This window comes from Micropterus dolomieu, linkage group LG08, assembly GCF_021292245.1.
Source record: "Micropterus dolomieu isolate WLL.071019.BEF.003 ecotype Adirondacks linkage group LG08, ASM2129224v1, whole genome shotgun sequence".
Lineage (NCBI taxonomy): Eukaryota > Metazoa > Chordata > Actinopteri > Centrarchiformes > Centrarchidae > Micropterus > Micropterus dolomieu.
In genome coordinates, this window is record NC_060157.1 from 13,314,955 (window position 1) to 13,339,185 (window position 24,231).

At 43.4% G+C, this 24,231-nt stretch overlaps 1 protein-coding gene and 1 long non-coding RNA gene across 6 annotated transcripts in view; one reads left to right on the plus strand and one right to left on the minus strand.

The window, feature by feature from the left end:
• Positions 1–23,815, minus strand: part of LOC123975168 (membrane-associated guanylate kinase, WW and PDZ domain-containing protein 1-like) — a 107,621-nt gene extending 83,806 nt beyond the window's left edge. For all 4 annotated transcript variants that reach the window (XM_046056398.1, XM_046056397.1, XM_046056396.1 and 1 more), the window contains exon 1: positions 23,081–23,815. In XM_046056398.1, the coding sequence (XP_045912354.1) occupies positions 23,081–23,378 (298 nt within the window). In that variant the 5' untranslated portion in view covers positions 23,379–23,815. The remainder of the gene's footprint in view (positions 1–23,080) is intronic.
• Positions 1,012–6,979, plus strand: LOC123975169. Of its 2 annotated transcripts, none has more exons than XR_006825995.1 (3): positions 1,012–1,142; positions 3,337–3,419; positions 6,554–6,979. It is a non-coding gene; the product is annotated as an uncharacterized LOC123975169 (long non-coding RNA). The 2 variants fall into 2 exon arrangements; XR_006825994.1 differs by lacking the exon at positions 6,554–6,979 and adding an exon at positions 5,445–5,576.
• Positions 23,816–24,231: the final 416 nt, after the last annotated feature.

A 24,231-nucleotide genomic window follows, 5' to 3' on the forward strand; every position in this document is an offset into this window, starting at 1 on the left:
GATGGGTCGAGGCCGGGTCTTCCAACATGACAATGACCCGAAGCACACAGCCAGGATAACCAAGGAGTGGCTCTGTAAGAAGCATATCAAGGTTCTGGTGTGGCCTAGCCAGTCTCCAGACCTAAACTCAATAGAGAATCTTTGGAGGGAGCTCAAACTCCTTGTTTCTCAGCGACAGCCCAGAAACCTGACTGATCTAGAGAAGATCTGTGTGGAGGAGTGGGCCAAAATCCCTCCTGCAGTGTGTGCAAACCTGGTGAAAAACTACAGGAAACGTTTGACCTCTGTAATTGCAAACAAAGGCTACTGTACCAAATATTAACATTGATTTTCTCAGGTGTTCAAATACTTATTTGCAGCTGTATCATACAAATAAATAGTTAAAAAATCATACATTGTGATTTCTGGATTTGTTTTTTAGAATATGTCTCTCACAGTGGACATGCACCTACGATGACAATTTCAGACCCCTCCATGATCTCTAAGTGGGAGAACTTGCAAAATAGCAGGGTGTTCAAATATTTATTTTCCTCACTGTATATATATATATATATATGTCAACAACTATAACTCAAAACTGTTGCATAGATTCTGAATTAATAGTATATATTTATTTATAAATGCTCCTTTATCACTCTCCATTACAACTGAGCAAACTTCATCCAAAGGCCAAGATTTTTGTCAAACTAGTATTTTCAACATCAAGACTGAACTTTCAAGCTCAATGTGTCTCAATGAGTTTTAAACATTGTACATTAAAGCTATGTTTAGAAATCAATCTATCAAATTCTCTGACGCAAATATGAAAAAATAAGAAAAGCCAATCATTTCATTTGGCCTAAATGAAATGATTGGCTGGCCTACCTGCCTGCCTACCTGGACACATTCTGCCCATGCCAATGAAAATGTATTTTGGGGGAGTGGCTTTGGAGGGAGACTGGTGGTGCCTTTGCTTAAATTGCCCTCTGATAAATTATTTTGCTGCAGTGAATTTCAGCATGGATGGTTTTTGTTGGGTGCTGTGGCCACATTTTTACTCCTCATTTGGACGGAGGTGTGCTGGAGACCTTCTTCAGGATTCCAAAGATAAAATGGAAAAGACAACCAAGACCAGCAGGGCCGGGAAGGCAGGTGACCACCGAGTGAGCATTTTTGTCACCTAATACTATGTTTTGGCCAACTAAGTAATAGCTAACGTCATAGGCTAGCAGGCTGGAGAGATGTTGGACAAATGTTGTAATACCAAGGGACAGTCAAGAGAAACTGTGTGAACGTTAAGCCACATTTGAAACCAACTAAACTAACAACTAACACGAATAGTAGGTTGGATGCAAGTAACTGTTTAATAATGTTGATTTTTGTGGATCATTATTCTGCAGCACTAGATTCACTATATATAAAGTATTATTTTCAGTTAGTGTGTCAAACGGCTCCCATTTACCTGCTAAAGCATGCATTTATGAAATCTAGTAACTACTTGTTCAAAATTACTTAGATTATCTCATTTATATTCCAGTCTGAGGGTGAAACGGCATCTTAAGAAGCTCTGGGTTCATGGTTATGATATCTGCAGAGTGAGAAGGAGCTTTTATCTTTGAGATAACAGCTGCAGTAATGCCACATGCATTAAAATTATACCAACTCCTCAAATCTTCTTTACTAGAACTGCTACATCAGAAAAACACATACAACAGGTAGTGGTAAATAAAGCCTTTTAAAAGAAGAAACTATAATTAAAGTAAAATTGCAGATCAGACACTGAAAGAGAAAGTAGTCGTCTTTAACCACAAAATTTCCAAGATAATATCACACATAACACAATGAGGCCAAGTTAAGAAATGAACGCAAGTTCAAGCAGTTTATTATATACTTGTAAATGAGAGAGGAAGGGGCGATTAGTAATTTTTACTTTAAAGAGAAATGGTGCTGTGATGTAATATGCCTTAACTGAACTGCGACTGTTTCGCAACGTTAACCACGTGTGATGAAATGTTTCTCAGCCAGCTTTATTTTGAAAATCTAATCGGATACTTGAACATCCATCATCATGATAAGAATTACCCATAATGACAGAAAACTGAGCTGAGCTGCATGTTGAGGAGGTGTGTTGACGACATAGCCTATCAAAACAAAACCAACGTGGTAGCTAACAAATAACATCTGACTGGTGTGTTCACTGTCGCTTTAGTGTTACCTGATCCGCTCTTGTAAAATTTCCGCCGTGTTTATAGTCTATGGTTGCGACTTGAAACGTAATCACCGTGTTTCTCTGATAAATACTACAATGTGTCGCCTAACCTAAAGTGAAGTAAAGTGTATGTGTGGGAAACACTGCCTAAACCGTTGTTTTTCTTTTACAAGCCAGGTCTTTAACAGTGGGAGGGACGGGGCTGCGTGGTGAGGGAGAGAGAGGAGCAAACGCTGGCAGGACTTACTGTAACGGAAACATATTAATTAATCGATATAAACGGTATTGTCTAATTTCATATCGGTATACCTCATATACCGATATACCACCCAGCCCCAACTCCTGGCAGTTAGGGCTTTGCAGTTGAGTTTCTTAAATGTTATTTTTTAATGATGTAGGCACCACAAATTAAATTCTTCATTGTGTTGAGATGGAGAAAGAAATCTAAAAGACCAATACCTACTAACAATGGCAAATAAAACCTGAACTATCTGCGTAGCTAGATACCACAAGAGATAAGTGAGATAATATGTTATTTCATTTCAGTTGGGTGAATCCACCTTTTAAAAGTTAACAAATCCATAACTTTGGATATTACCATTCTGCAGTTGCAAACAGAGACAGTTCTTAGAAATGTTTTTTAAAACTGAGAACTTGTTTGAAGGCTCAAGGATACTCATAGACTCTGTCATTAAATATCTGCGAGTTGGCTGCCAAGAAACATTACACCCATGAGGTATGGCATCACAAATCAAAGACAAACAGTTACCAAACACATTTTCCTTGAACACACCAATAGGGAGGGTGTTCAGAGCGGTCCCTGGCTACAAATGCATCACCAGGTGATGAAAACTTCAGGATGTGAGGACTAAATGATCAGTGTATAAGCAAGTGTCGCAGCTCTGCTGGAAACTGCTCCTTCCAAACTTGTTGGCAGTGATGTAGAGTGTACACAATTTGTCGTTAATAGACTGAAACGTACCAAACCACATGTATCATCATAACATTTGCTTTAGCTATTCTCAGTATGTTACGTTATCTCCCGTTGTCTCACCCTAAACAAATGACTGACTGTTCAAATTATAGCCAAATTGCAGGCCTGTCCTCTATCTAACCCTGCCTGACCTGCAAAGTATTTCTCTTCTCAGTGCACTCGACTCCCCCACCACTGCACCTCAACGCTCAGCACAGCCAGATGTTGTCAACTTCTGAGGAACAGCTGCAGCCCAAGGTCACTCCCTCCCTCGGACAGACAGAAGCTAGCAAACACTCCCAGACCGTGACAGAACAAATCTGCACTGTGTTTGAGTTGGAGGACACCATGTATATCTCTTTTCACTTTGAGAAGCAGCAGAAACAGATATTTACCTTTTATCACATTGCCAGCGGAGTATTTTTTTTAAATATGCCACCGTCTCTGCTCCACATTTTAAAAACAGTTATCTGAAGACAGATTATGGCATTTGCAGTGACGGTTTACTGATTAAACAGCCTCAGCTACCATATATAACCTCACGCTGATGCTCTATATTGAGAACAGAGACAAACATAAAAGAATGAAATATTATTTTCCTTGTGAGAGCTGAATGAGACTTGAGTCAGTTTCAGGAGGTCAAGTTTACGAAGGCAGTATGACACAAGATAAGACGGGGAGTGAGTAGCACAAGTTAAGTGTTCAAAGAAAATTTTGCTGACACCAACCAAAATTCTATCATTATCTGTCTTTGTAAGAGTCTAAATTTACTCTGGAAATGGGGTGATTCAGAGTCGCAGCTGGAAGAAAAACAGCAAGTGATTTGATAGGCAGAGGCATGTGTAAGATTGTGGTAGATTAGTATGTGAAAGCAGGCCAAAGGACTGAAAGAAAAATACTGTTTTTTAGAAAGGCTCATGTGATATGTATGTACTGACCAAGTCCCAACGGTTATGACCAAAAAGTCAGACATGACTTCTGAACAGCAGGACAGCACAGACACTGCAAATATAAATTAAGAAATTCTATACATCTTTAGGAGAAACTTCGTAGCCTGTGAATTAGTTATGGAAGAAAACTATGACTATTGCTGAAATGATTAGCCGAGTAACTGATAAATCGATCATCAGCTATTTTGATAATCAACTAATCTTTTAAGCAAAAGGTAAAAATGACAAAAAATAACTGTTACTAGCTTTTTAAATGTGCAGATTTGCTGCTTTTCTTTCTTTTATGTTATTGTAAATTGAATGTCTGTGGGTTTTGGACTGTTGGTCAGTCAAAACAAGTAATTTTAAGATCTCACTTTCAGTTCCAATCATTATTCTGACAATTACGCCATCACAGTTGATCTTTTTTGGGGGGGATCTAGGGATGGAAATGTTGGTTGGTCGGTCTGCCGTTTTAGTCCAGTCTGAAGTATCTTAGAAACTATTGGATGGACTGCTATGAAATTTGGTTCAAATATCAATGGTACCCAGAGCATGAAGCTCAATATGACTTTGGTGATTCCCCTAACATTACCTCTAGCATGACTGTTCTCATTTGAGGCTCTCAACAACTATTGCATAGATTGCCATTAAATTTGGTTCAGCTTCTCACCAAATACCTTCCAAATTAATGACATCCCCATCATTCCCATCATTTAGTGTGCTATGTTAGCACACTAAACTAAGATGGCGAACATGGTAAAGATTACCTCCTAAACATCATCACTGTAGTTTAGCAATAATTCCCTCCAAGTTTAAAATTGAACCAAAGTATTTTGGGAACAGACCAAGTTCTTCCCTTACTGGCATTTTTTGGTTGAGTGTATCACAGTACGGTGCTTTTACAAAAAGTGGTGTATAACCTGTGTAAAACAGAAAATGCAACATAGTTTCAGAACAGAGAGACATTAACTTTTTATTTTGTTTTGATTTTTGCACTTTCAAGAAGATGCAGGGCTATCAGAGAGGCTTCGCTTACAACACTAATGACCTTCATTGATGCGGCGTATCTGCCACAGTGAATAACTGAAACCACCACAAGCAGAACAGTCTTTGAGCTTCTTGACAGTAATGAGAATATCAGATGGAGGAAGCCAGTTCCTGCAAAGCTGCTTTGATTTAGATAAGACGTCCTTCCACCTGCCACAAAACCCAGATATATGATCGGGAAGGAGATAATGGGGACACACAGTCTCTCATACACACACAGCCCATACAGGCGTTTAAACTGCTCTTCTCCATCTGTTTGAAGTTGTCATCCTCTGGTGTGATTTAACTTTTTCACCTTTTCCAGGGAAAAATCTGGGAACCAGATCATGGGAAAACTAGCTGGGATCCTCTAAACCTCAAACATCAAAGCCGGCTTTGTTTACTGACTATCTTCTGTGTATGTGGTTGGTGTTAGGTGTAACATGAAGTGGAACCTCTCTGTCGACAACAGAACTGAAAATAATGACCAAAACGTGTGTCGTTCCAATTTGACTTGACAGTCAGCTCCAGTTTTACAGAAAAGAAAGTAAACAAACTTTTGCACCCAACATCTCACATTCTCATAAAATCACTAAGCCTAGTTTCAAGGCACTGGGTGGGTTACGTCCTCGCAACCTCAAAATAAAAGCATCTCTGAATGTAAGTGAACCATTATTATCAGCAGGTTTCTCATAAATGATCACACACAAATACCGTGTGACAAAAACTGTTTTAAAACGACAAAACACATAAATTGCAAAGTTTAATTACCTGGCAAGTCCCAACAGTCCTTCGGATCCTTCATCATCATAATACATAATTTTACCACTAGACGTCTCTGTGCATGAAATTACATCTGTATTGACAAAAGCTTCATCTGATACATGTCCACATTATAGTAACCCTCCCCAGCTGTTTTCAAATGGCAAGAGACATTTGTAAATAAATGCCTCTTGCCATCTCTCTCTCAGCCTCTAACAGTGGTCCAACATACTGCCATTTAATGAAGGCTTTGACACCCTCTAAACCCTGAGCCCTGAACCCTCACAGATTTTTCTGACGTCACCTGGTAAGTGATTGAGTGTATGAAGCTGTAAGGGCTCAAAATGCTGTGAACAGGAACGGGACAGCACTTTGCAACATTGTCATCTTACCTTGACAATGCTGAAACATGTTGCACTTTTTATGTTTCATTGATGCCTGATTTATATGTCTGTCTTTCAGTCACTTGCCCTGAGTGGGTGAGAAGTGGCTTAATTGTCAATCTACATTTGTCAATAATCAATGCACTATTGTTGGTCAAAACAGCAGTATTAAGCAAAAACTAAAATAAATAGTTGAATAAACTAAGTGTATAATAAGGTGATTGCATTCTTCTGACTTCATGTGTTCTATGTACCTTCTAAAATCTATGAAAACTTCTGTGTCTTATAGGTCAGACAGAACAAGACATTTGAAGATGTCACCTTGGACGCTGGGAAGTCGCAACGCACATTGTTTCACCACTGTTTGACATTTCCTAGACTAAACGATTAATCAAAACAATTAGTGTCAGAATAATCGATGAAAGTCATCGTTTGTAGCAGCCCTATACCACATGTGACAACTTGCCTAGTCTGCCTGCCTGTATGTCTTCTCTGTTTTGCAGATTCTGGGTGTGGCTTGTAGGTAGAGCTGGGAGGGTCCAATGCGTCTACCTGCCCATCTGGGTTGGGCTTCCTAGAGGGCATAAAAGGGCTGCCTTTCTAGAAATCACTCACTCTGCTGGCCTGCTGCTTCAACCCCAGCCTTTGTTCCTTTGTTTAATTTGCTGCACCCACCAACATGCATTACACTTCATTCTCACTCATCCACACACTTCTGACATGACTGATGTTCCTCATATCTACCCACACCATCAACTTAGTTAAGTTGTTTGCTAGTTTGAGTTAAATAAACCACTTTTGTTCCTATTATCTGTGTGAGGCCTCCCTTTTTGTTGCCAGCCTTAAGCCAGGCAGTAACACACAGTCTAATAAAATTCTATTTCATGCTTTGATTTGCAGATATCAAATGACTGGGATTAACAGACCTATTTGAGTCTTAACTGCTGTACTGTCCACCTGAAGGCATTTCTACTCCATCCAGGATTCTAGGCTGCATAAACCAAACACAAGTCTGGGCTTTGTTTACTGAATTAGATATTATAGCTGAGTTGTTTCAGGATATTCCAGGAAAAGTATTTCACATGATATTTGTTTTAACACAGTGAGCTGTGGAGGGATTGTCTGAGTGTGAGCGAGTTAAACACTCACCACATTACATCACCAGCTCTGTAACTCAATAAAGGTTAAACACTGTCCTGCCAAAAGAAAGCCTTCAAAATCTACTGGTGAAGTAATCGCTGCAGTAAAAGTACAACAAGGGTAAGGCTTACTTAGCCAATTCCAGCTTTTCTGTACCAGTTATTTTGCTTTGCCTGGCCATCTGAAGTGGAGTTGTAGGATAACATCTTGACATGTTTTACCAGTACATATAGTCAGAAGTGTATTTTCAGATTAAACAGTGTGAACATTAGTGTCAGGATTTCAGATGATATTATACACTGGTAAACCGAGCAGGGTCGGGTCACCCTCTCAAGAGCTTATGAGCAACCTGAATCTCTGGAGATTGACAGACTAGGAGGAGGGGAGGGATAGAGAGATCAGCAGCATGAGAAATCCCCTAAGGATCATCTGCAAAACCTTTCACCCCGGGTGAACAACACACCAAGGTTTATATAATAAGAAAATGATACAAGTGTGGCAGCATTTTACTTTACAAACAATCAAATAAACACGGACTGTTCCTTCATAGATTTACAGTATTTTCAAGTCTAAGGTCCCTGTTCAGTTTGTGAAATCCAGCATGATGACAGAGGACCTTTGGGAAAATTAGAACGTTTCTCACACTATGCTATTTGCATCTTAAGAAAGGTGCAATTACTGTGCCTAAAAATCACAACAAAACCAAAGAAACGGACTAAAAGTAGAACTCTGGTTCATGTGTATAAAACGGAGCCTGTAATGGAACGTAATCGCTTCCAGATGTGTGAATGTAGGAGAAGCACAGCTTAAATATCAATTTATCTCCACTATACAAGACTCTCTTGCAGTGAATGAGTGAGTGTGTGTGTGTGTGTGTGTGTGTGTGTGTGTGTGTGTGTGTGTGTGTGTGTGTGTGTGTGTGTGTGTGTGTGTGTGTGTGTGTGTGTGTGATTGACTTAGTAGGAGCATGTGTGAATGTGAAGGTCACTGCACGTGCATGCTAGTGCAGCAGATAGAGACTGAGTAAGATCTAGACTGAGAGAGATAATCCACTGGCAAGCTCTTAAAGCTATATCCCAGTATAGCACTTCTGATAAAGTATACTGGCACCTTCAGTCAAGATGATATTTCTTTGTCCTGGTTAGCGATGGTGGCTATTCCCCCCAGACTGTTTATAAAAAAGCATCACTTTCTGTGCCTTTTATACCCCATAAGTCATATCTGATACCTGGTGTTTATATTAGCAACTATTAAAACAGGCTACAAGATTTTAAATCAGTCAGTCTTGAGGATTTTAAATCTCTCAGTCTTGTTTAACTATCCATGCGTTAGCAGAACATCCTGTACACATCATTCTTATTTCCACACACTGATCATGTTTTCTGTCTCTTTCTGTCCACACCTGTCACATTATTGATGAAATAATGGAGGGGAGCTCATAAGCGACAACAAATGCAAGACGACATTTTACTGCAGTATTTGATTTATAAGCATATATGGGTTTTATTTAATACTGATTGCTTGTTCTTGTTCACCCTAATGGTGTAATGTATGTGTTATGTATGTGTATCTGTCCAAGTTTCATTGTGCGGATTGTGTTACCTGAGAGCTGTCATGTATGTTTTGTCATGTGACTGTTCAATATAATTATAATTTCAGTGAAGTGCTTATTTCGTAGATCTTCCTTGGAACAATAAAATGTCTTTCTTTTAGAAAAAAAGGGACTTTCTACTTAAATCAGCATCAGTCGGTCGCAGCTATTCATGCACAACAAAGCAATAAAAGCCAAACACAGATGAGACTGCCTGAGCAGGTCTCATAACACCCACTTTTATTGTCCGTGATTCAGTCATTCATTATACAAATCAAACGTTTGTACAGTATGTTTTCTATAGAGGTCATGGTTGCTCTGAAGATTATTCAGTATGCGTCTCCTGCAACATCACATTTTCACACATTAAACAGACACAACCATGATAAATTATAAAGAAAACTGTCAATCATTTTGAAAAAATAGGAATTTCTAAATGGGATTATGTTAACTACTAGGTGGGTAACCTTGAGTATGTAACACACTAACATGCATTACTTCAATACTGCACATGCACACTCATTACTGTAGTCATATGACAAACAATCCCTGGTAGATAAATTGAAAAGGTTGTTTGTCTTCCTGAAATATTGACATTTTGAGAATACAATATTATTCACTGCCAGCAATGTAATTGTTACAGCTGAATAACACATTATCACTTACTCGCTAGTTTACATTTCTCTCAAACAAAGATCAGAATAACTGAATCACTTGTGATTCCCCTGTTTAAAAATAGACCTCGTGGTACACACTGATTAGTAGGAGCATGGAACATGTTCAGCTTACCAGAACAGAAAGTTTATTCCTGGCTTCCATCATTTACAGTGGCTTTATTCATTGCCCAGTTAATGCATCACCACAGTGTGCAGACATCTATGACGTGAAAAACTGATATGAAAAAGTAAAAGATGGTTTGGTAAAAGATTTGAGAAGAAGCCATGGCTCCTTTTAATTATCTGTTCTGCAAAAATACAACTGTCATGTTTGCGCTGAATACCCATAAAACCTTGTTTAAAAATCAGGTGTACTCCAGAGAAAGATGGCATATTAAAATTGGACAAAAGAAGGAGAGGGAACTGTTACTAAATAGCTGCTTTCAAAAGTTATACCTCACCAGGTTTTGCATATGATCCAAAAGCTGCCACTCTTAAAAACAACTATGAAGAAATGTTGAAAACCAATTTAAAATCAAAATGACAACTTGATCTGATCTGTAAATGCAGGTAGTACACTAAGGAAACTCCCACAGTTAGGAGTTACAGTACCAGCTGTGTTGCATGTTATGTATGTCATATCAACACATAAATACACCATGGTAATGTCTACGTGGTTGTTAGGAACATGTTCAGGCTGCTTACCAGAACCAGAAGAGTTTATTCCTGGCTTCCATCATTTACAGTGGCTTTATTCATTGCCCAGTTAATGCAACATGCTTTATATAGCCATCAACACAGTGTGCAGACATCTATGATATGAATACTGTTGAATTTTGAACAATGAACAACATGCCTTTTTGTTTCAGTTTGGGCTGCAACACGGAAGAAATTGAGAGAACATTACATCTATTTAGCTGACATGATAGGACATGATTCTGTTTTCCAGATTCAACCAGAAACAAACAGGAAAGTGCTGCGACGTGTCATTTATTTGTCATTTCAAATATGAGTTGTGACAGTTGCCTCAGTTGCCAGGAGTAGCTATTACTTACCCACGATAGACACTAATGTGCGCGTATCAGCTATTATCAATCATACAGTCGATGGTCCTGTCACGCACTGCACACGATAACTCCCACTACGTTTCATGGTGCGCTTACTTTATTGGTATGCATTGGTAACACGGCCGTCAGTAAAATGCATGTTGCGGACTGTATATAAGACGGTGGCAGGTGAAAGCGCAACGCATTTTCTGTCATCTCTCCTCCAACACGCACAAATGCCATAATGAAAATGAACAGCACACTAAACCATGAGGAGGAAACTAAAAAATAAAATGAAGACCCTCTGTTAGCTAACTTTCTGCAATAACTATGCTAGCTAACTACACCAAGCTAACTACAATTAAGTTAACTTAGCTAACTAAACTAGAAAGACAAACCAACAATCAGACACAGAGAGACATACCTACTGTAAGTTCTAAATAAATGACATGATAAATTGGTTAGCTAGCTCACAACGATGTTTATCGGTTTAATGCTCTGACTTAACGAGGCGTGACGGTGTGAGCAGTGACAGTGCCCCAGCGCAAGCTTGGAGAATGACGTATGGAATTACTATAGTCAAAACCCTGTTTTAACAACTAAGCAACTTTTGCAACTTTGGGCACAAAATTAAGCCATTTGTCAAAAAATATTTGGCGAACTATGTGGGTAATCAACATAGTAAGGAAATGACTCAGAAAAATGTGAAATATCATAGAAATGTCAAAATACACTGGAGGGGGGCTTTAACTGTCATAAGGAAAAGACAGTGACTTTGTTCTATGTATGTAACAGTGTGTAAACTAGGGCTGAACGATTAATCGTTTTTAAAATCGAAATTGCCATTTGAAAGAACACGATTAGCTAATAATATTTAGTTATACAACACATCTGACCCGTTTTTAACAGTCATGCAGTAAAAGATTAATTCCGTTGTCATTCTTGTGTGACAGACTTTCTCGCCAATCACGAGCGCCATGCGCCTCCTGTTACGGTCCTACTCACCAATCAGAGCAGGCACAGGGCATGTACATTTTACAACAAACGAAACTAGAGGCAAACGTGGGATAATGGCGGCAGGCGAACAGACACAGGCAGCGGCTATGCCACGGTTTTGTCCGGCATCAACTCACACTGAAGTGTTTCAGCAGCGGGGTGTTTAGCCTGCCCTGCGTTGTTGACGTGTTGCTTATTTGTCATTTTGTGTGCTTCAACAATGGATAACAGCTCTCTGTGAGCCTGTTCCGTTCCGCTCTGTGCACATCCCACTACACATCCCACATGGAGCATTTCAGAATAAGAGTGTTTTGCATGCCTGATATTGCTGACTTGTTAAGTTTTGTTGTGCTTCTATCATGATAGGGTAGGCTACATAGTTTAATTGTTTCTTTTATGTCTGTTTTAACTGTGTTTATTGTTGATATATCTCTGCTCTGTGCCTATCTACAGCTACACTTACCCTGTTCTCGAACTGCAATTTCCACTATCGTCCTCTACACTAGAAAAAAAAAGTGGAAAAGAGCACACATGCGTGTTACTTCATGGCTATAACAACACTGTTGACACAATGACCACGATACCCATCAGTCCCTGCTGTAGCCACTGAAGAGCCAGAACAGTGTCCATCTGTGGGCAGCACCACAAAAATGTTTCACAATGATTTGTATTTAATGTTTTATTAGGCTATAAGTAATCAAAACTCAGGTTTAGTCTAATTTTTGGGACAAACAGGACAGGAATCGGGATTCAGGACAATATCTAGAAATTTGAGACTTTTCCAAATTTTTTGGGAGACTGGCTACCCTACTCATGCATATCACATCTGTTTGCTATGTTAGCAAAGTAGCTAGCCAGCTATAGTTTGTCAGTACAGGCAAGAACGTAGCAGATCGTTTTGATTAAGCGGCAACCTCCAAGTCTGAAAAGTGAAGACATTGCGGAACGTGCATTCTCTCTAATGGCCAGTAGGGGGCGTCTCCATTGGTTGCAAGAAGACATCCAATTGCATTGATCCTTCTCACCTGATTTATTACTTAAGTAAACACTTTCCTAATGAGTTTACGGTCTCAATCGCACATTTAAATTATTTTTCAATACAGCATCCTGTTAATTTGGTAAATTATGGTCCCATTTATGGTGTGGCTACCTTGTCAATAAGAATAGAGGCAAATTGTGTCCGCTGCACTGTGTACATTTAACTATTTAACTATTTCTTAGTGCCATCTGTGTTTTCATCTAAGAACTTTTACAGTGTGTTTTCAGTTCATGAAAGTTAATTGCAACAATTAACTTAGCTGAGCAAGACTTGCTCAGCGTTCGGCTGTTCAATTTTTACAGTAGGTACAATTTGTTTTAAGCCTGTTTTTCGCTAACCAAATTAACACCCCAGTTAATATCAAGGGTAACATGAATTACAGATGCACCTTACTAACCAAGCTAGCTAGCTCCAGCCTATCATCAGAACATGGTAAACCGCTAACCAAACCGCTCATTTGACCTGTTAAAGTTACTGCATTACACTATTAATACACACTCAATAATTCCTGAATGTGTTTCAAATTAAAAGCCCTCTAACGTTTCAGTGGACAGTAACCCTTTATTTAGTAATAAGCCTTTTATTGTGAAACATTTGCAGGAAAACCCATAATTCATTGGCCATATTATGTTACAGTCGAGAGAAGCTAAGTCACGTGCGACACCTACTAGTAAAATTCTGTATTACTGGTCCAAAATTTTAAAAGAATATCAAACTGGTTTGAAAATGCATCATGGTAAACATGTCTTTGTTTAGGACTCTGTTAGAGGTGAAACATGATGTATGTGATCTCCAAAAGAGACAAACATACTTTTTTTTAGAAACCCTGAGGGCTCTCCATGCTTGTTAATGATAATGTAACTGTAGAGTGGTACTGCATCTCCATGAACATGCTGCACAGGTATGGATTTCCTTTCAAGCTGAGGTCATTACCAAAATGTAAGCTCTTTTTTCATAATGTATGAGAACTTTCGAGAAATACACAATGACACACAATGAACTGAATAATTACCTTAATAAAACATCTGTGTGTGTGTGTGTCTGTCTAAGGTCAGATGACATTTGTTGGTTCCCCGAGAGGGAACTCGAACTGCGTCGGTGACGACACTATGGGAACGCCTCTGGGCGTGGCAGGGCTGAAAACATGAATGAAACTACTCCAATCCTATTGGCGTTGCTAAAAAAGCTACCACAAGACGAAATTACCTGGAAGGAGAAGCAGAAGAGATGGCTGGTGAGCAGTTCAGGCAGTGTGTCTTTCCATGCCCGCGCTACATCACGGCTGGGGACACTCATGCCCTGTGTGTTTCCTGTCTGGGGATGCCCAGGCAGCTCTCGAGGGGGCTGCTTGCAGCCATTGCGAGGCCCTGCCCCTGAGGGTGCTGAGGTCCCGTGCGGCTCTCTTTTCCGAAGACGGCCGGATGCGCTCTCCCCACGGCTCGACGGCCGGCGGTCGCTGAGGCGGCGCGGCGGCTTCGGTCATGGGGCGCCATCTCCGAGGACATCGGGACTGCCGAGGCTTTTCCCGTTCCTCGTCTGACTCCGCCTCCTCTCTTCCCGGTTTGGGAGTCCGCTTCTCGGCTTCTCCCACCCGAGGTATGAGTTTGGAGAGGCTTGCACAGTCTGATTCTGAGGAGCTAGACGTGCGTAGCATCATGGAGGATGACTTCAGACCGCGCCCAGCTATGAGAGGCGGGGCAGGAACCGTGGGCCGGCAGTAACCTCTATGAGCTTTCTGCAGCCCGAGCGCCACCCCCGCGTTCTTTCCTGATTTGCACAATGAGTTATGTAAATTATGGAACAGACCAACCTAAGGGGAGGTTCCTCTGAGGAGGACCTGACTGAGCTCTGTAGAGCTACGGACTTAAACGCTCCATGTTACCAAGCATTGGCTGCTCCATGGCAGCATTGGTGCCTACGGAGCGCCATCTGTGGCTCAACCTCTCGGGCATCCAGGGGAAGGAGAAGGCTTTTCTCCTGGATGTGCCCCTCTCTCTCGCCCACAGCCCCCCGAGAGGCTGACCGAGGTCCCCTCCCTCGTGGCGGCTCAGACAACAGGCACTGGTTTTCCGCTTCAGGGTGCCACCGGGGACCTACGCACAACACCCGCCACCAGCCCCGAGGGGCTACTGGCCTGTTGGGTGAGGCAGTGGATGCTGTCGTCAACAGGCGCTGTTTTTCCCGCCGTCTTGGCGCTCGGGACATGCTAACCGCCAGCGAGCTCTCACCAGTCTGCCCGCCTCGAGGGGTTGCAGCCGGAAACGATCGGGCTCACACACCGTGGGTCGCCGGCGAGTTTTCCCTGGCGGTCCTCCACTTCAGGGTGTCACCGGGGACCTACGCATAACACCGTCCACCAGCCCCGAGGGGCTGGTTCCCTTGGCGGATTTTGTAGAAGCATGGCGGAGCCTTGCAAACATTTCCCCCGTGGGTCCTGCGCACCGTAGTGGATGGCTACAGGCTGCAGTTCCGGAGCCACCCCCCGCAGAAATTCAACGGGGTGGTCTGGACTGCGGTGCACGCGGGGCAGAGCCAGGTGTTGGGACAAGAAGTTCGCTCTCTGCTGGAGAAAGGGGCCATAGAACTCATTTCCCCGCCAATCAGGGAGTCCGGGTTCTACAGCCGGTACTTCATAGTTCCCAAGAAGGACGGAGGATTGCGTCCGATTTTAGATCTGCGGTCCCTGAACCAATCTCTGAGAAGATTCAGGTTCAGGATGCTCACCATCCCCGCCATCATCAGTCACATCCAATCCGAGGATTGGTTTGTCACGATAGATCTGCGAGACGCATGTATCCACATCTCCATCCGTCCCTCTCACAGGAAGTTCCTGAGGTTCGCCTTCGGTGGCGCGGCGTACCAGTATCGGGTTCTTCCGTTCAGCATAGCACTCTCTCCTCGCACGCTCATCAAATGCATGGATGCAGCTCTGGCCCCGCTGAGGCTCCAGGGCATCCGCATATTAAACTACATCGACGACTGGCTCATCTTGGCTCAGTCTTGGAAGTTAGCGGTTCGGCATCGAGATGTCGTCCTCGCCCACCTTCAGCGTTTAGGGCTGCGGCTCAACGCGAAGAAGCCCAACACCACCCAACGGACTACGTTCCTAAGGGTGGTGTGGGACTCGACGACGATGCGGGCCCACCTGTCGCCTGCATGCGTCGGGTCCATTTTGTCCTCGGTGACCAGAGTGAAGCTAGGCCGCACCATCACTGTGTAAACACTTTCAGAGGGTGTTGGGTCTCATGGCGGCAGCGTCCAGTGTAATCCCGTCTGGCCTGCTGCACATGAGAGCCCTGCAGTGGTGATTAAAATCCAAGGGATTCTCACCGAGGGGAAATTCGTTCTGTCTGATACAGGTTACGAGCAGGTGCCTTCGTTCCCTGTCAGTATGGAGGAAGCCTTGGTTCCTGTCCCAGGGTCCCGTGTTGGGAGCGTCATGTCACCGGACAATTATTTCGACAGACGCCTCACTCGCGGGGTGGGGCGCGGCCATGGACATGCTGTCCTTCAGAGCGACATACGTCCCTGGGACCCAGAATCAGAGATCAGACCTGCTGTCGAGACAGAGGCTGAGGCCCGGGGGAATGGAGACTCCACCCCCAGGTGGTGGAGTTATTATGCGAAGAGTTCGGCCCCATAGACGTGGACTTGTTTGCGTCTCGAGAGACTACGCACTGTCCCCTATGGTTCTCCCTCTCGCTCCCAGCCCCACTAGGGCTGGATGCCATGGTGCAGACGTGGCCGAGGCTGCGCCTGTATGCTTTTCCCCCAGGCGCTCTGCTCCCGGGTCCATCAGGACGGTGTCAGTCTACTGCTGGTAGCCCCGTTTTGGCCGGCCCGAGTGTGGTTTACGGACATAATATCGCTCCTCGAGAGCCCACCATGGAAATGTGTTTGCCACCTGGTGTAGAGAACGGGCGGTGGACCCAGTTACCTGCCCGGTGACTATGGTACTGGAGTTCCTCCAGGACCGTTTCTCTGCTGGCCTTTTCCCATCCACACTCAAGGTGTATGTGGCTGCCGTGGCGGCGTTCCACACCCCTCTGAGGGATGGGCCTCTGGGGAGGCTTCCACTGGTCGTGCGCTTCCTCCATGGAGCCCGGAGGATGAGACCCGTGACTCGTTCCAGGGTTCCCACTTGGGACCTGGCGGTGGTTCTCGAAGCAATGGCTGAGGCCCCCTTCGAACCCCTGGAGTCAGCTGACGCCAAGCACCTGACCCTTAAGATGGCCTTTCTCCTCGCTATCACCTCTCTGAGGAGGGTGGGGGATCTCCAGGGACTTTCGGTTTCTCCTCAATGCCTGGAGTTTGCCCCGGGGAGGGTCAGAGCCATCCTGCACCCCTGTCCGGGCTATGTCCCTAAGGTTCCGTCCAGGTTGGCAGGGTCTACGGTGCTGCAGGCGTTTCATCCCCCACCTCATGTGACGGCGGAGGACGGGAGACTTCATCTGCTCTGCCCGGTCACTGAGTATTTACACTCTGAGGTCCTCCCGGTGGAGGAAAGCAGACCAGTTGCTGGTGTGTTTCGGGTCCCCCAAGGCTGGGCTCCCCGCTTCTAAAAACACGATCAGCAACTGGATTGTTCAGACTGTTTCCCTGGCCTATCAGGTGCGCGGGTTACCTATGGCCGTAAGGGCGCACTCTACTCGAGGCACGGCAGCCTCTAGGGCCCACCTCGTAGGGGCTTCGCTCCAGGATTTGTGTGAGGCAGCTGGCTTGGCCACTCCTCACACTTTCATTTTACAGTCTGGACCTTCCTTTTGCAACCGGCACCCGTGCGCTCTCCTCCTAGTCGTGCCTACAGGTTTTTGCACACTGGGGAGGCAGGCGGGGGCTTCGGCGTGGAATAGTGGGTATTCTCGTTCCCATAGTGTCATCACCGACGCAGTTCGAGTTCCCTCGAAGGGGAACGTCTCGGGCTACGTATGTAACCCTTGTTCCCCGAGAAGGGGAACGAGACACTGCGTCGGTCGGCCACACCTCGCCCCGCCTGGAGTGCCTTGCTACATAGCAAAGAGCTAATGTGTCCGGTGTGCCGTCGTGCTTATATACGCCTCCAGTTACGCTGTCACACGCTACAGTTCTAGCAACGCCAATAGGATTGGAGTAGTTTCATTCATGATTTCAGCCCTGCCACGCCCAGAGGCGTTCCCATAGTGTCGTCACCGACGCAGTGTCTCGTTCCCCTTCTCAGGGAACAAGGGTTACATATGTAACTTGAGACGTTCCCTGTGGGGTAACACCTGTTTTCTGTACCACTGAAATAACGCATGTCTTCGAGCTTGCAGATAAGCACACACACAAGATGAATTACTAAAGTTTTCACATGTGTGACTATTTTCTCGTGACGATGTTTCACTCGGTATATTAATCGATAATGAAAATAATTGTTAGTTGCAGCCCTAGGGCCAACACAATACCAATGCCAAAGTGATACAATTTGATAGCCTCTGTTATTTTAAATATCTAAACACAAGCATAAATAAGACATTTGTCTAATTGTCTAAAACTGAGTCTAAAATTAGATAAGTTTTGATTTAGAGCTAACTGAAATTATAACAATGAAAGCCTCTGCCTGCTGGAGTATTATACCCACAGTACTGATTGCCGTTTCTTGTTATGCTTCTGGTCTGCGTTTCATTCCAACCTCATTGTTACAACACCTGAGGCAAAGTCTCTCAATTACACAGGCATTTGTTGAAGCTTAAATGACACAAAATGCTTGTGTGCTGCTTGTGTACTGCTCCTTCACTGGCATGCTGCCATTGTTGGCAATGTTAGCGAGTCACTCCATCAAGACTAAAGTAAAATTACAATGTTGCAACCTTGGAAAAGCTATGCAACACATGCAAACAGGGCTATTTGAAGTGCTCCTTTGAAGACATCCACACCAGAGCTTCTTACAATGTCAAACTCTCGGGCTGTGCCATTGCTTGTGCCTAGTAAGGCTGAAAGATAAGAACATACAAAACATCTGAGATCCCACACTGCTGCAGAGCTTATAAAAGGAACGGTGGATGTGGAAGGAAAAGTAAAGACTAGAGGGTACAGAGAGAAGGAGGAGAGACAGCAGCAGCATTCATCTCACAAGCCTTTCAGGGATATGCGAATGCAGTGGGTTGTACTTAATCAAGACTGACAAATCTTCATACTTAAGAAAATAGAAGGGACTTGCATTCTAGGACAAGCACATCACAGAGGAGATCTGTGTCTACAAAGCCCTCACATCCTCTGGTTGTGCATAAGCCTTATTAACCACGCACAAAGACCAGAGACACAATTTCAGTGACACAACTTAGTGCAATCTTTACATAACAGAGTCAGTTTTAAGATACACAAAAAGAACAACACAGAGCTAGAAAATTGAACTGAAATTATATGTTTATACTAGGGCTGTCCCCGACTAAGGATTTACAAAGTCGAATCAGAATCGTCAAGTCCTGCCTATAGTCGACTGATAGTCGAATCATGTGCGTTTTTGTGCACGCCGATTGCGAGCAGGGGGTTTTTACACACGGTAGCTCCACTTTAATCTTGAGAAACTGCAGAGCTGCAGTCTCTCTTCATTCTTTGAGTTTTCTAGGTCTGGTTATTTGCCGTCACCCATGAAAGAGAAACAGCCTATCTCCATTGCATTATTATTATTTATTATTGTTGTTATTATTGTTATTATTATTATTGTGCTCGATTTTTCTGCAATGGTTTAATGGCACTCAACTGGAGAATTAGAGCCACCATCCGTTCATCTCAATGTGGTCAACTCCTAATATCAACATAACGGTATTGAATTCTGTGTGACTTTCAAAAACAGTAATGTGTCTTTAACTGCGTTTCCTTCTCTACAGGTACAGTTTTGTGGAACTGTAATCATTTGCTTTTGGCTTTGCTGCCTGCACTGAGGCCACAGTGTAGGGTCAGCTATTAGTGACCCTGGAGTTGGTATGCACTGAGTTTTGACACTTCAGCAGGAGACAAGCTTCCTATCCTGAAGGTTTGAATGGTCAAACAGATGGTCTCCCTAATCACTATACCAGCCTGTCGCCAAGGAGTGAGTAGGGTGACAGGAGAAAGCAATAGGTGACCTGAGAGGAGGGGTAAACCAGGAACCAAATGGAGAATTTTTTGTATAAAAGTCTAGATGTTTCATCAGGGTGTACCACTGAACTCCTGGCCCCACTTCTTAGGAATGTCTGGCATCCAGCTGGCTGTCTTGATTCCCTCTGGCTGTGTTCAAAGCAACCAAGGGCCATTTGTCCCTGAAATCAAACAGACACCAGGCCAAACCCATTCGTGATCAGAGCACCATAAACTCCCAGACCTTTTAGGTGCTGGAAGGGTTTAAAAAGGGGAAAAAATGCCAAGAAGAATGCCCAAGTTTTTTGTATAAAAGTCTTTTACCCTCAGAGTAACTTCAAAACACAGTGTTGTTCACGCCTGTTTCTTGTTTTTGTAATATCAGTGTAACTCATATTTCAGTCAAATGCATGTACTGTACATTAGGTCTATATTAAACCAACAAGCATCATTGTAATAAAGTTTTATGACCTGATGCACAACCTTTGCACCTTTACAGGCATGCCACTCTTATCAGCTCACTAAAATACAGTCGACAAGAAAATCTTTCACCTGTGAGCTGGATTCAACTGATGATAACAGATAAGAGCTAAACTGGTTGGTCAAAGTCTTAAATAGTCCATCTTTGTACTTTAACATCACAATTATGCCATACCATAAATGTATTCATCATTCACTTGGGCCTCTGTGAACAAAGGTTGACCATTACATTTAAAGAGACCACAACCCAGTTGATGGGAGAAATGAGAATATGTTGCTTAGTGTCCCACCAATGTGTCCCTGTGCAAGACACTTAACCCCTAGTTGCTCCAGAGGAGTGCAACCTTTGACATATGGCAATTGTAAGTCACTTTGGATAAATGTAATGTGTACTGTGTATGTATTTTGGTTTGAAAAAGCCAGATGTTTTTACACTGTGAGGCACCTCCCCCCCCTTCTGCAATACACTGAGAATAAGACAAGAAGTGGCAAGAAAACAACAGGGATAAAATACGGAGACATGCTGGCAAAGGTGAGCTAACATAACATTATTAAGTGCTGAAGATGGCGAAAACTGTAGCCACAAAGTGCTTAGACAACAGAATATCTTTTAAATTTAAGACAAATATGAGACAAGAAGTTCACTGACGACGAATAGACTAAAATGTCATTTGTTTTTGTTGACTAAAACTATCATGTAATTTGTCAAAGGACTTAAATTAGCCCACTGATTCTAGTGTATCATTATACATTTGTTGCATAACTACCAAGTTCCCTCAGATTCCTTCCCAATTTGAAGTGTTACTTACAGGGCTTACAAACCACAGACTCAAAACCACTGGAGTGTAAGATTCCACCTTCTCTACAGAAATGTCCAGACTTTATCCAGGTGGTTTCTCTCTGCATTCCTCAGTGGGAGCAACACACCTGTGGGGCTGTAATATACTACAGCAGTGACCTGCAAACCTGCACACACTGGAGTTTGAATACCGTTATGTGGCCTCCTGTAATATGAGCCACAGCTCTTTGGAGAGGAAAGGAGAGAGATCCGAGCTGTACCAGTCATCTGCTCTGGGACGGCTTGGGTCACCGTCCCTGGTCAGTTCTGCATGGGGGCCCAACAGACTTTGTGGCACAATGGAGGTCTTGTGAGCTACTCAGATAGTCAAAGAATGTGCCCCCTCCTTCAATTACAGATGACGAGAATCTGCTGACTTGTGCAAGAAACTAATGACAAAGCTATGAAGTCGGCTCAGGACATCCTTGTCAGAGTCAGAGTGTTGCAGCTGTGTTTACAAGTGCAAAGTGTTTCCACAGGAGTTCAGAATAATTAGAAAACTGTTTATGGATATTAAAACTCTCCCATGGTGAAAGTCTGGTCTGATCATCTGTCAAACAAATGCCTGTTCTGCAAACATAAAGCAGCGTTAGTGCTGAGCTCTTGTCCCAGGGGTCGAGACTTCAGCTCTAGAGGTCAAGCGTTCACTCTACAGCCACTAACGGACATGCAAGTACAATACAAAGGCAATGATGCTACACTGAAACTAAACCGCTGTTATATAACACAGTTAATGATTTCCCTGGAGAGAAGGCACTGCAAGCTTTGTCAAATATTGTGAGTGTGCGAGCGAGGGAATAAACACAAGTGTGTGTGTGTGTGTGTGTGTGTGTGTGTGTGTGTGTGTGTGTGTGTGTGTGTGTGTGTGTGTGTGTGTGTGGAACAAGACATTTGAGGTGAAATAAACAAATGCCTCTGACTTAACATTTAATAAATTATATTTTCAGTATTCACTCAGGCATCAGAGAACATCCTGATTTGGCCAGTGTGAAGATCAACAAAAACATGTGCAGTACACTGGAGACTCAGGGAAAAAGCCAAAGTTTGAATCAGTGGCTACATCCCTCTCCCTCTAGCCGTCTCTCAGACAGAAGCACCATGGCTCAAACTCATCTAACACCTAGGGAACACTTCCAGAAATAACCCTGTTGCTGCCCATAAGTGGTGTCCCACAATCACAAACAAAGCATCCTCCTGTTAACTTAAACATTACTTTACAGAAAGGAGCAGAGCTGGAACGATCTGCAACTATTTTGATAATAGATAGTGATACTACACATTCTCAGGTTCCAGCTTCTCGTTGTCAGATATTATTGTAAATTGAATATCTTTGGGGTTTGGACAAAAGAAGACATTTGAAGACGTCAGCTTGGGCAAAGTTGTGATTGGCATTTTTTCACTATTTTTTACCTTCCATAGACCAAACAATCAAATGTTAAACTGCAGATGGGATACTACTATCAGCAATAAGGTGACAGTGGGCCTTGTAAGTGTTAGGCAGAGAAAGTATGGTGTCAAAAGTTTCTGAAAGGTACTCCAGTCACATGTCAAAGAAGTAAACTGGCAGCAGACGGTGTGTGCTCTAAGTGTTGTGAGTGAAAGTGAGTACATATGAAACTCTGTAGCTGCAGTCACTGTAAATGGCCTAATCCGTGAACCCACTCCCAGAGTGGCTTTAGACAAATGATGGCAGAAGGACTGTCAGGGCAGCTTCATGTCAAAGCCGGTGAAAACTCCAGGCTTGCTGTGGAGAAAAGATGAGCAGCAGCATGCAGCACAACTCCTCTGCCCTACTTCACAGGCATCACCATTTTATTATGTGCAATTAGAAAACTTCCATTAGGATTTCTCTACTCTTTGTTTGTGAGTGTTAATCTCCCCACTACCACCACCACACACACGTTTTATCTTTCTGCCACACCGTTTCTATGGTGTATTTCAGATTTCTCTTACCTTGACGCACAGTTTTCAACCTGACAGGACCTTTGCAGCAGTTAATCACAGTGAAAATGTCATAAAGGGGTAATCCAGAAACAGGCAGCCCCTCGACCTCCAGCAGCAGCTCCCCTTCGCAGACTTTTCCGTCCTGGTAAAGCACAGCATCCTCTCTAACTTGCCCGATATATGGGAACTCTCCATTCTCTGCCCCGCCGCACAGCTCCACATTCAGCTGCCCGCACGCGTCCCGGATAACCGCGCAGTCGTTCACTTTGGTGATCCAGTGGTTCTTTTTCTGAATGACTTTTGACATTATGACTTCAAATGGTCCAAAGCAACCCGTTACTTCCGCGGAATGGTGTAGAAATCAGCCGATGCATAGCATAGAGACAGTTCCAACAGACAGAAAACTTCAGGGTGTTTGGGTATTACTCCAAGTTGGAACATTTTCACCCTTCTCCTGAGCCAAGGCATGCTGCCCCCAGTGCATGGAAATATCCCGATGGATTAAAAGTCGGGTTGTTGTTGCTCCTGTTTTTGTTTCCGCATCTTTGACAACAACACACGCTCCGATTCCTCGCTGTGGGATCTAATCCGGCTCTCTGATTGCCCGCTTTACATTCAAATACTCTTCTCCTCATTAATCCTTTAGCTACTTCTGCCTCCTCGTCAGTCGAGTATTTCCCTTTTTTAAACTTTCCAGTAGAAAAAAGCTGTCACCTTTAGACTACTCACACAACCGGCGGCGCCTTTAAGCAGGTAACACGACAAGTTCATCCTGTCTGCCCCTGCGCTGTGGATGGAGAAGTCGTGGAAGGAGGGGGGGAGAGGCGCACGCATGCGTCCAGCTGCTACTCCAAGAGGGAAAATCCTACACGACCACACACCCATGGATAAAGAAAGCCCCTCTCCTATTCCCCGAACGCGTTTCCAAATGGTTACTGCAGTCTCCGCGTTAAACCCCACCAGGAGCTCAATCCTTTAGTCTTTTCGAGCTGCAGGTTTATTAAGGTTGTTGGTCCAAAGTACAAACCAGCAGCTATGCGACACAAGGCCAGAGTAAACTTTATATAGTAGTCTTTATTTGTGGAGGGGTTCGCCAGGTGACCTATAAGAAGTTCAGGGCAAATGTTTCAAGACTGAGCAAATTTCAACAGAAACTCTCC